Source organism: Corvus cornix, chromosome 1 (genome assembly GCF_000738735.6).
Source record: "Corvus cornix cornix isolate S_Up_H32 chromosome 1, ASM73873v5, whole genome shotgun sequence".
In the NCBI taxonomy this organism is placed as follows: domain Eukaryota; kingdom Metazoa; phylum Chordata; class Aves; order Passeriformes; family Corvidae; genus Corvus; species Corvus cornix.
In genome coordinates, this window is record NC_046332.1 from 49,250,475 (window position 1) to 49,263,860 (window position 13,386).

The 13,386-nt window shown below is 35.5% G+C and overlaps 1 protein-coding gene across 4 annotated transcripts in view; it reads left to right on the plus strand.

Moving 5' to 3' along the window:
• Positions 1-13,386, plus strand: part of PDS5B (PDS5 cohesin associated factor B) — a 101,826-nt gene that overhangs the window by 28,720 nt on the left and 59,720 nt on the right. For all 4 annotated transcript variants that reach the window (XM_039566301.1, XM_039566292.1, XM_039566306.1 and 1 more), the window contains exons 4-8: positions 118-204; positions 306-403; positions 1,503-1,629; positions 8,352-8,432; positions 10,277-10,417. In XM_039566301.1, the coding sequence (XP_039422235.1) occupies positions 118-204; positions 306-403; positions 1,503-1,629; positions 8,352-8,432; positions 10,277-10,417 (534 nt within the window). The remainder of the gene's footprint in view (positions 1-117; positions 205-305; positions 404-1,502; positions 1,630-8,351; positions 8,433-10,276; positions 10,418-13,386) is intronic.

Below are 13,386 nucleotides of genomic sequence, written 5' to 3' on the forward strand. Positions count from 1 at the left end.
TGTCATTGCTGCATATTTTGTAGTGACTGAATAATACTAGTAACTTAAAAAGGTAATTATTTTATTTTGAAGGTTTAATTGCAGTTGATTGAATAACTAGCACTTCTTTCTTTTCAGGATATATTTATGTTCATAACAAGGCAACTTAAAGGTTTAGAAGATACAAAAAGCCCCCAGTTTAATCGATATTTTTATTTGCTTGAGGTAAGCTTTGTAACTTATTTCATAGTAACTATTAAATGTAATCTTTCAATTTAATCTTGTATTAACTACTCCTTTTATTTTTTTTTCCTGTTCCAAATCAGAACATTGCTTGGGTCAAGTCCTATAACATATGCTTTGAATTAGAGGACAGCAATGAGATTTTTACACAACTGTATAGAACGCTGTTTTCAGTAATAAAGTAAGTATTGTCACCCCCAATTACAATATGTTATTGCATGATTAAAGTCAGTTGCTTCTAGTAAAGCTGTTCAGTGTGACTTTTAGCATTAATGAGCTTAGTAATTTCGTAATTCAGTTTAACTAAAGGTAGCAGTATAAATACAATGTTCTGTCAGTTTTTTCTGTTCTAATGAAGCAAGACACACTACACATCATCTTTTTTTCCTAAGAAACTTTGGTTGTCATTTACTGCATTAATTTTATTTTGTTCTTGAAATTGAATGGTCTAGTATGCAATTCTAAGGAATTTGGAGGATTATTGCTGTAAAGACATGAGTCAGAAAGTAGTAGACACTGGAAGGCGTTGCTAGAGGTAGTCTAGTCTTTCCCGTTTGCTCAAACCAGGTCAGCTTGAGCAGATTGCCCTGAACTGTAGCCAGTTGGGTTTTGGGCATCTCCAAGAATGAAGAGACTCTTTGGGCAACCTTCTAGTACTCAATCACGCTTTTACTTGAAAAGTTTCTTATGCTTAAATGGTATGTCTTGTATTTCACCCTGTGCCCATTACCTCTTGTTCTCTGACTGGACACCACTGAGTGTGTGGTGTTAACACAGTCTTGCCCTGTCTTCTCTACTCCCAATATCAGGTATTTAGACTTAATGATAAGTTATTTCCTAAGCTATCTCTTCTCAAGGCTAAAAAAAGATGTCAGTTCTCTCAGCCCCTCCTTCCATGAGAGCAGCTCCATGCCCTTAATCATCTTTATGAACCTTTGCTGGACTGAGTCCAGGGTATGTGTGTCTCTTTTGTGCTGGGAAGCCCAGAACTGGACACAGCACTCCAGGGGAAATCTCCCCAGTGCTGGGTAGAGCAGAGAGATGTTCTAATGCACTGTCTTCTCATGATACGGAGAGATACAGTCCTCTTACTACAGTAGGTGAATGAGGAGAGCATGAAATTCAAGGATGGTATATGCAATCAGGGAATTGATTTATAAGAGAACTTGTGATTTGCTTATTTTATTCCTTGTTTTTTGGCATCACCACAAGGGAGTACTCTGAACAGAAGTTGTACTTTATATAGATATTACACTAAGAATTCTTCTTTTTAATTTCAGCAACGGTCATAACCAAAAAGTACACATGCACATGGTTGATCTAATGAGCTCTATCATTTGTGAGGGAGATACTGTGTCACAGGAACTTTTGGATACAGTGTTAGTTAACCTAGTGCCAGCACATAAGGTAAGACTTAGTGGCTTACGTTTTGTTTTGTTCTATTGGTTTTTTTGTAATTGTGATTTCTTGGATGTATGTGTTCAGACATGTAGATCTCATTAGGAGGATGGCTGTGGCAAATGTCTTTGTATTATCTGGATTTCTTTTAGCAAACAAGTAATTTTAATAGCCAGAAAATTCAGTCAAGTTTCATTGCTCTGATATACCTGCCATAAGCCAAGGATCAGTGATCACAGTAATCTAAAAGGTTAAATGTCATACAAATTTAAACACAGGTTTTTTTTTATATGCCATCAGTGTCAGTAGAATGGAATAGAGAAGTTACGTATATCCTTTGGAAAGTTTTTAATTCATGTAGTGCTGTATCAGCAGTTCAAACTAAGGTGCTGCCCTAAGTGGGAGGGAAAAAGTTGTTATGACTGCTGATTTGTTATTGGCTCTGTTGTGTTTCAGGAATGTTGGCTTGGTGTTATTGGTATGTTTCTGATGCAGCCATAGAATTAAAACTGTGTGCAGAAATAGTGGTTTCTAAAGAGCCCAAGGAATGGCTGTCTAACCTTAATGAGTAATGTCATGTTAAAAAAAAAAGTCTACTGTAGATGAACTAAAGGAAAAACTTCAGAACTGTGCATATGTTGTGAAACTTAAATGTTTAAAAAGCACGGAAGTCTGACTTTTTAGTTCAGGAAACTGTGTCCTACTGAAATCTCGTGGGCTACTCAATTGTAAGTTGTGTATGACAAAAAAAGATTCTGGGGAATATATCTTTAGCTGTATTTTGGACACTTCTATTACCTTTTTTTGTTTTTTTTTTTCCTTAAACTAAATTCAGGAAAGTGCTAACTATTGTAGTTTCTGAAAAGTGTAAGGTTAAGTAGTTGCTAACTGAGAGGTGCTTTGGAATGCCTACTAGTGTGCCTTTTCTACAAGCCATCAATTTCAGTAAATAAATAGCACATAAATTATTTTTATATTGACAGTGAAAGACTAAATGCTTAGTATAGATCAGTAATGTTTTTTCACCACTGGAAATGTTTTAGCTGTGTCCTTCAAGGAGTCTAATACTTCTGTGCCAGGACTGGACTGAAATTTGTGTGGCTAAAGTCCAAATTTACGAAGGAAAGGTTTGGAATACAAAAAACAAAAGCCAAGACTATGCAAAATACTTCAGTTTGTGTTTTCTCAGTTATTAAGAATCTATTGTTTCATTGTGTCATCTGTGTTCATCTTGATTTGACTGTACTATTTTTATGTTTCATGTTTAATAAATTGACTTTGAGTTGAAGAATTTGCATCCTGTAAGGATGTCTGTAGCATTAAAATAATTCTGTTTCATGGTGGATTTAAAATTACTGACTGAATATTTTAATAAGGATAATGTATTTGGGGGTTTGCATTTTCTGCTGCTTTTAATTGAAGTCTCTTTTTAGATAGGATGCTCATTTATAGCCTGCTTTCTAACTGAAATAGTTACATAATGTCAGACTGTATTCTGAGTACATTTACCTTTGTTTTATTTTTTTTCCATACTAATGGAAAGGAGCTTCTAATATTTTTCCGTTTCATCTCAGAATCTCCACATAGTGTTTATTTAAAATTTTGGTCCTCTGACTACTTTCTGTGGCTACTGATGTCAAGTTGGAAAAGTGTAATGAATTCAGAGTTGAGAATTTTTCCACTCTTCCATTAAGCACAAAACTAGAAGGAGAGTAAGGATTAGGTCCACCATAAAAAAAGCCCTGTGTCTTGGGTGACCTCACTGTTCAGCTGTGTGGGCTGTGGAAAAGGGAAATTGAATAATCAGAGTGGTCACCAAAAATGGCATAACGGCAGACATTGGTGTAATGGTCAGTAGGGAATCCCCAGATTTCCTAGGGACCAAACAATATTTTTGATGGAGTGGAAGGAACATAGATCTGCTTCTAGCTCAGGTTTGAAGCTGATCAGATTGAGAGATTGTTGAAGATAAAATAATTATATCTGTAGAAAGTGACACAGGCAAGTGGTGTGTTTTTAGTATGCCCAGAAGGAAGGTTGTGTATAAGAGGGAATGTGTAGTGGCCTTGTGAACTGAGTGGCTGTATTATAGAAAAGAGTTGTATTGGGTAAAAAAAGACTGAGCTCCTCAAATTTCAGTCTGTTTAATTTATCTAACCTGTGGTCTGTAAGTATGTGTTAGGAACAGAAGGTTCAAACAGCTCCTTTAGTTTTGGATCCTGGATGCTAAGCTCCAGTGGCTGAAATTCAACATTAGACAGCTTGATGCAAAAATTACGTGAATATTTTTAAGAGATGTAGTAATTAGTTGAGCAGTTTACAAAAGGTTAATTTTATACTACTGCCCCTTAAACCAAGACAATACTTTTCCAAAGATGAAAAATAGATATGGTCCATAGTCCTGAGTAGTAAGTGTAAAAAGCAATGGTGTTTGCAGGATGACTGCAAAAACTTGGACATAAGGAGCATACACTGGGCTCATGATGTATTATCAAATGTCTGTATACCATAATAAGTAGTTGCTGAAGTAGTGACAACTCTAAACTACTCTATCTCCCTTGAGTTTGTCATCCATCTGACTTGGTCAGGATAAAAGCCATACTAATGTAAAGCGGAATGAAAGCAGCTGACACCAATGTCACAAAAGAGGCATGCTGGAGTGTGCACAGGCTTGCTTGACTAGTACAGCTGTCAGATAAGCCAATAAAACGGCAAGCTTAACTTGTCTGACCATGTGCTTAACTCCTAATTTTGATGCTGAATTGTTTTTTTCCTTTTGTAGTTTCTCTTCTATCACCTCTACTGAAATTATTTTCATAGGATTATATTAAGAGGGAATGAAATTAACTGACCTAAACCCAGATAAGACCTAGAAGCATGGGAAGAGGTAGTCAGTATGAAAAGGCAAGAAAAATTAATAGTTTTCCTTTCCCTTTAATGGTCTTTTTATACTATAAAACTTTTATGGCAGACCTGCAAACAATTTACTGTTTGTGCAATGTGTTGGAAGGCAAATTGTACTTGATTTCCTTGGGTGTTTGCCAGCGTTCAGTTTTTAGCCTCTGGACTGCTACAGGGAATCCCACATTGCACATCCCACATGCTTTATGTGCCTATGTTTTAGAAAAAAATTATATTGACAATTAAATTCTTAGCTGTCTCTACTAGGAATTTGCTTAATATTTAGTGTTACCTATCTTGGCAACACTTCAGCTGAGCTTTTTCTTTGTCAGCCGTCCTTAAGAATCTGTTTACCTTCCCTAGCAGAATAAGAGACTCTCTTGGAACTGTTCTGTCTGGGGCTGTTGGATACTAATTCAACTGCTGTGCCTTTGGTAATAAGAATAAAACTGAAGACCCTTTTCAAATTCCAAGAAAAGAATATTTTAAAATGTATGCTTTTCAGGAATATTTGCACTAGATACAGACTTAACATTTGGTTTTCCTCCTAAAGTTAGAAAAGAAAGGCTGGATTGGTGCTAGCTTAGTCATCTTCTATAAAGAAAAATTAAGGGACATGCATTTGTTTTCTGTTGCCCTTTTTTATTTTTTTCAGGGGATGGGTACAAGTTATTTCACTCTCTTTTTTTAATCTGTATTAAATTGGTTATTGAGAGGTAACTGGAAAAAAATAATAGAGAAAAAGTCAAATGGGTCTGAATTTCCATCACTTCTGACCCCATTGTACAAGAACAAATGATTTCAGCTCTGTGGCTACTCCGCTGGAGAATATGGTCTATATAAATACAAAAACGTCTGTGCCATGCTGTCAGAGAGATTGCCGCCGCTGCTGCTTCTGTTAAAAAGTAGAGGTTTGTCAAACATTCTAGAGAAAAGCAGGTATGAAAAATGAGTTGGCAATACTGTTAATGTCTTCCCAAAGTATAAAAAGCCTGAAATACCAGCAACAAATGCCTAAAAATCATGGTAGAAGTTGAGACAAAGGAGAGAACTTAGACCAAGATAGTCTCTATTCAGATGTTATTGCTGGAGGTCTCCCAAGGTTTTAAAAAATGTGAATGTTTATGAACACTCTTTTATGAAAGAAAACTGGAGTTTTCAGGGCAAAAGTCTGGTTCAGATGTTAAATGTAACCTCAGTTATCTTGCAGAATATTTGTGTTCTGCCTTTTCAGGGGTGTTCTTTAGTTCGCCCTTATAAATCAGTATTTATTTTGTTTTTTCCCTTCAAGATGTAGTAATTGCTAATGATTACTTTAAACAGTGTTGCCAGCTGATGACTTTGTTTCTACCCCATTCAGGACTCTAAAAACCTTATGCCTACTGGATGCTTACACGCTCCTAAAGGCATCCTGACTAAGATAATTGTCCCTGTCATGAGGTCTTTCTTAAATCTTTAAAAGATCTTGAAATACATGTCAATTTTCTTTCCGAACACATGGAAAGATTGCAGAGAGGATAATGGCTGAAGAGCTTCTCTAAAAACAGAGAAGAAATTTGTTAAATTAGGTGTTATCCTTTTAAAATTTCTCGTTCAAGAGAAGAAGTTTAAGATATCTTTGTGACTGTTGAATTAGTCAGAAGGATAGGTTAGGTTCTGTAAAAGATCTTTGAACCTACTTGGTAATGGCGGGGCTGCTTTTGTTTTCATTTTAACTAAGGCAGTGCCACTTTTGCTTGTTTCTGCTTTTATCCTGAAGCTGGAAAATGAGGAGAAAACTCTCGTGTGCTTTCAAGACTACCTTAATATCGTTATTTCCAGAAAGTAGGGCCTCTGGACATTTGAGGGTCATGACTATTGGCACTATTAAATCAAGTACCTGAGGCATGAAAAAAATAGCTAACTTTCCTTAGCCCATTGTGCTCTAGACTAATTTTTCCTCTTTAGAGCTTTTTTTTGATAGATATTTGCATTACACTTCCTTCTTACTTAGGGTTGCAAATAGCTACTTCTAGCATTTATCTTGGGAAACATTAAGTTTTGAAGTGAACTGCTGTGCAAAAGATACAAGCTGAAACTCTAATTAATGTGAATCAGAACAGATCTGACTTTTGGAACTCTCCTGTGCTAGGTCTGCTGTATAGACTTGTTTTATACTAAATCAGATATTGCTCATGATCCAGAGTTCCCTCTTACCCAGGTGAAAGTGGTTTTCTTTATTTTGGTGAAGGTGAATGGTGAAGTCAAGAAGGATCAGAACAAGAATTGCAAGTGGCATACATTCCTTATTATAGTTATTTGTGCCTTTTATTTCCTGAATTATTACAACTCTGATTAACAGAAAACAAATGCTACTGGTGGAAATACCTTTTTTGTCTTGTGACCATAGAGAACAATCCAGCATGCAGTGTCTTCTCTTTTCTGGGACATGGAACAACTGTACAGTTTTGTAAAAAGACAAAAGTATTTAAAATATTAAAGTATCTTTCCAGAATTGGAATTTTTAGTCACCTTCTGTATTGGCTTTGAGTAAAACAGATACTTCAGGCATGAGTCTTTGTAGTGTTTCGAGTTCAGTCACCTGACTTAGTTCTATCACTAGGCAAGTCAAAGGCTTTTTCAGTTTGATATTATCAGAAAATGTTAATCTGTTCCCACTGCTGTTTAGAAGCCTATAGTTCTAGAGAGACTTTTTAAATTTCAGACAGTACTCTCCATATCCTCGCAAATCCTTGCTTTCGTTAAGACAACTCTAAAGAGCCAAGTGTATCCAGGTAAAGAAGTACCCTGGATGTGGCAATACATCTTGTGTTTGCTTTTTATTGTGCTAAAAGAAGTTCTCTTCCTTTTATGGTGAAAAATATTTTAAAAAGGCAACCATAAACTGCCCCTTTTTACTGTTGAATTATAAATTGAATATACTGGGGGTTTTTTAAATTGCAAAGACTAATAAAAATTATGGGAGCTGTATTTTTATAGAGTTTTCTTAGCTGTTAAAATACTACATATTCTTGTGTATTGAAGACTTTTTTCTTCATTCTTCTGTGTGTTAACTCTGTGGTGGGTGTCACAAGGGCTGAGTTGCATTTTCTTCTGAAAATTTTTGAAAAATGACTGTGATGTAGAAATTGGAGAAAGGGTGTAACAACTAGAGCGTGGAGAATATGTGCAGGGAAAGGGAGAAAACAATGATAGAGCAATAACCCCATTAGACAAATGGAAGGATAGGAATGTTGAAGAGGGGGGTACATTTTTAAAATTTTTTGTATTAGTTTAGGGGTTTTTTCTCCTGTAAACTGAAGTTCTAGAGTTTTTTTCTCTGACGTCTCAGACAACAGACTGAGTATCTTTGCATGGTATGATGGAGAGCCTTTGGTGGTGGTGCACAGGTGGGTGCTTGATGCAAGGACAGAATTGCACTTTCTGTATTCCTGTTCAGAGTCTTATTTCTGTGGTGACTATAAATGCCTCAGTGTTGCTTTGTATCACTTTCCTGATTTTTGGGGAAACTGATAAAGAGGAGCAGTAAAATGCAGACACTGAGTTCACTGAGCATCAGTTTTAGATGTACAACTGAAAAGTAAGCCTTCATTTGCCAGGAAAGAGGTTTTTTTTCTTTTTCGCAGTAGTACCAGTGGAGACTACAAAGCTTTGTTTGGAGTAGCTTTGTTTTTACTATATTATCTTTATTACTGAAAATACGAAAAGAACAGGCTATTTCCTTAATGCATTTACCAGTACATGATGGCTTTTAATTCTTGGATTTGTTTTTAGATTAATGCATATGCTTATAATTCTTCTGGTTTTTCATTTGTTTGTTTTTCCCCCAGAATTTAAACAAGCAAGCCTATGATTTGGCAAAGGCTTTACTGAAGAGGACAGCACAAGCAATTGAACCATACATTACTAATGTAAGTGAAGCCTGCAAACAAATATGGAAATCAATACTTTCTGTAACTGAAGTGTGTTATAAAAAGAATGAATTGCACACTGTCAAACAGGGCTGAAAAATAACTTTTTATGGGTTGTGAATTTTCTTTGAGAGAATGATTGTATTAATGAAGCGCTGCATAACCTGTCCTTTTGAGTCTAATTCGTTGCCATATAGAAACTACTAAGTACTTAATACTTGTGATTTGTGAAATGCAGTGGATAATTTCCTTTCTACTGTCTTGAAAGACCTTGAGATTGAATCCTTAGAGTCATGGGAAGTCACTCTAAAAGCGAATAATAAAAGTGTATTTATATATATTGTTCTGATAAAAATATATAAATGCATTGTTTCTGTAGCAAAATTCATCTTTTAGGGAGGAGGTAAGGCTATTCAGAGCTAAGAGAATTGAAGATAGAACAGAATTTTAATGCTGTTATCACAGAAGTCGAAGAGGAAACAATCTAAGGATAGTAAAGAAGAAAACAAGTGGATTGAGAATTATAGCAGAGTTGAATGTAGACATCATAGACACTGTAATAGAAGAGGGATGAGGGGAAGTAAAGATCAGAGAGAAGTATGCTCTAACTTGAATTGTATGACAGAAAAAAATATAACACTTTTTCTTTTTTAAGCGGTTGAGGATTTAGCTGGTCTTATGGCATCTATCCAAAACCTCAGGAGCTTGAAAACAATAGAAAACCTTCAATGCTTTCTGTTACTTTCAGACTTGTAACACTTAGAAAGTGGGTACCTCCTAAAATTTTAAAAAATCCTCAATAAAAACTCTTACTTCAGACCTGCCATTTGGGAAGGTGTTGCTACATAGGAATGTGTTTTTAATGCTGTTCATCTGTAAGGTTAGATTACAAACTGGGTGACATTTTCTGAGTTTTGAGGAAGTCTGTACAATAAGAATCTTCCTTTAATGGGAAGGATGCACATGGAGTCTTCTTTTATTTGTTTCCCACAAGGGAGAATTATTATGCGGTTTTGAAAATTTTCTTTCTTGAAATACATTAAAAACACAGTATCAGTTAGCTTTCTAACCAGGATTTCTAACATTCAGGCAACGCTGAATCTAGAAAAGCAAAACATTTCTTCAAGACAATCTTTAACTTACAATAAGATGAACTATATTTTGTATATTTATATATATATATATATATATATATATATATATCTATCTATCTTACTCTTCAGTTGCTTCTTACCCATCTGAGAGGACGAAGTTGAAAATAGTGCGGAAATATTTTCTTTAATGAGAAGTGTGAAGTTTCCCTCAAATATGTCAAGTTTACCAAGAAGGAAATAATTGCTTTACAGTTGCATTATGCTGCTTGTAAATACAAATTCTGGAACAATCAGTTATTAATTCCTATGCTTTTACTTTCAACTCCTTAACCTGTCAGATGTGTAGTGTAGTAATTAGCCAGTTGTTTCAGCCTTGCTTTAAATGTTAGAATACTTTTGAAATGATGGTTCTCAATAGTGAAATAACTCCGAATATAGTCTTTTTATAATAAGATGTGATGCACTGAAGCTCCTTTAAAGTTATGTTTCTTAAATTATTTGTAGGCGTGCGGGGGTAAACATCACATTTAATGTGTTTTCCTTTATGTATAATACTTCATATGAGACGATATCTTAAGACTTCTGCTATGGAATTCTGATCTGTGTGTGCTACCCTCCATTCCTTTTTTTTTGGTAGTGAAATTAATGTTGTAGGATGAAAAGTGATTAAATGTTTTAGGATTTAGCACAGGATTTAGAAGAGAGCATGTATACTCTTGTTGTTGATGTGTAATCTGTTTTATTTTCCAGTTCTTCAATCAAGTCCTCATGCTTGGTAAAACATCAATTAGTGACCTGTCAGAGCATGTGTTTGATTTGATTCTGGAGTTATACAATATTGACAGTCACCTCTTGCTTTCTGTTCTACCACAGCTCGAATTCAAACTTAAGGTAAACACTTTCTATCCTTTCTATATATTTGAAACATGTATGCTTTGACCATAATTTTGTTGTTTTTTTTTTTTATAATGACAAGTTCTTCAAATTATTTGGCAAATAAAACAAATAATTATATGTAAAATTTAGCTCCTCTGAATTGTTTAAAGGAAAACCCATAAAAACCCTCAAAAATGTAATTTAACTTCACATGTGTTAACCTACAGTGCATGTGTGTATATATTTGGGATTTGGTTGGTAGATGGTTTTGGCTTGTGTCTTTTAAGCAATAACTCCATTTTTTGGATGACTTGAGAATTTGCCCTGTTTTATTTCTGGGTTTACTGTATTATTTATAGTGAAAGACCTAATATTTTGAATATATATATACTGACAATTCTGTCCAAATAGTAGGTCTGTGGCAGGTGTAATCAAAGAACTGGAATGCATCAATATGTCTTGTAGTAATTGCTGCAATGACTTACAATTTTTCAGGCTTACTTCATATGTCTGGATGACAGCTGATGCTAGCTATTTATTTTAATGGGTATTTTTCTTTTTGACTTCCTTTTCAAAGTGTCTCCATCACTTGGACAAATGCAATATAGCAGTTGGTTCTCCCTTTATTCTGCACTGCTTTTATTCTATCTGTGATTCCACAGGGTTTCTGTGAGGAGTGTGATTAGATTAGTATTACCACGTTTGTATGTGATCTGTTACTAAACTGGAGAGCTAATGTGGAATGGGCCACTTGTAAGTTAGCATGTATTTTTATTACAGAGGACAGATTTTAGGTTTATAGCACCTTTGGCCTCTTTGTATTGTAATATTTATTATCATAGTGGCTTGTTCCTGCCTATTACTTTTTCCTAATGTTGCTAGGCAGGCATACTATACTTGTTGGATGAGGGGTTTTAAAAATGCTTTTATCATTCCATTCACATTTCTGAGAGAAGTAGGGTTCAATTTACTGCTTGCTGTCTGTGTCTTCAAAGTAGACCTTTTTCAGCCTTTAATTCCTATTCCTACATATGGCAAACAATTAATCATTCTCACCCCAATAAAAACAGTACTGCTGGAGGTGTTATTCAGGATATTTGATCTTACCTGCTGCTATATCCTTTTTCATACTGTATAATTGTAGTACCTTTCCCAACTTTAAGTCCCCTGAAATCTGCAGGTTCTTCAATTGTCATCCTACTTGTTCATTGACTCATATTTCATGATTTCAATACTGATGTCTTTTTTGTTTTGTTTTGTTCCCTCTTTCCCCACCCTAGGAGAATTTCTGGTCTCTTTATTCAGCTGGCTGATTTCAGCCCTAAGCATTTCCATGTTTTCTTTGTACTTCTTAATTTACAACACATTTTTTTCATGTTTGCATTTCTGTTCTTTGTTTAGTGTGCTCTTTTCAGATGATGTACATGTATTTTGTTGCTTTGTCTCCTTCATCCTTAGTGTAGTTCTCACTGTGGTCTGAACCCTCAAGGGTAAGTGCTTGACGTCTGCAAGATCCAGTTTAACAATGTTTCCAGGAGATATGTAGGTTTCTAGAGTTACATTCTTACTACTGTTATTCCTTGATGTCTTCTTGAACTCAATATAGTTTGTAGCTATTCAAAAGCATTGTAATCATCTTCTTACTCCTGGTGTGTGTTTTGATATTTTACTTATAAGAAAATGTAATATATGCCTGTTTTGTCCCATTGGCTGTCAAATGATCCATCTTTTAAGGAAGCAAAAAAGTACCTCTATTTGGAATAGGATACACCTGGGTTAAATTTTGAGATGCTAGAACTGGTTTCCCAGAGAAGTTGGTGCTTCATCTCTGGAAGTGTTTAAGGCCATATTGGATGGGGCTTTGAGCAACCTGGTCTAGTGGGAGATGTTCCTGCCCACAGCAGGCGAGTTGAAGGATGTCCTTAGAAGTCCCTTCCAACCCAAATCATTTTATGGCTCTAAATGAGTTGAGGGGTCTTTAAGATCTTTCTGTGGTGAGAAGAGTATTTTGAAGATAAGTGTTCTAAAATATTAATGAAATGTAGTCACCCTGTGTTTTTTTCTGAGATCAACACAAGTTTATTCTGTATGCAGACTTGCCAGTGATGATTAAATACTTTCCACTCCAACAATAGCTTTAGCTTTATTGTAAACAGCAGCAGCTAGTGTCAAACATCTTTTCATTTAGTTCCAGGTAAATAGCTCATTAGTGTGTTGAGAAGAGAGTGTGATTTCAATGAAACTCAGAGTGTTTATGGTTGAAGACAGCCAATTTTTCTGTTGCTTTGAGTGAAAAGAAACTGGACTGCAGTAACCCTGTTAAGCTTGATGAGGCCTTGGGTCAGGTGGCTGGTAAAGGAAAATCATGCGTGACAGTCCATACTGAAAATTGGGAGAGAGGAGTTGTCTTTTTCAATAAAGGTTAATTAAAATTAACGATACAATAGCTAACAACTTTGGTGAACCCTGCATATCATTCAGGGCTTGACTCAGTGATTTTGTCTTTTCTGGATTTGGCACATGGTCCTGTGTCTCTCTGTATGCCCAGTTAAGGAGCCTTGTCCTTCTGAGCTCACTTACCATGGACTACTAGGTATTTAAATAAAAGTTTGTAAAGTGTATTTAGATCAAATACATAGCTTCACAGGAACATCCAGCTTTTATGCTATGAAATTATCTGATATGGCTCTTGAATCCACAGTTGTGATAATAGAAGGCAAATACTAGAGGCAAACACTCAAGTAATGCTTATGAGGTAGTGGGACAGTTAGTGTATTCTAAGATGTCATATTGCTGCTTTACTGCTAAGATTTGTATTATTCCTTAGCAGATGATCATAGAATACCACGTTGAAAGGGACCTCAAGGATGATTTAGATAAAATTTTCTTGGCAAAAGCAAAGTCTAGACAAAATGGCCCAGCACTCTGTCTAGCTGGATCTTAAAATGTCCTATATCGGGGAATCTACTGTTTCCCTGGGGAGA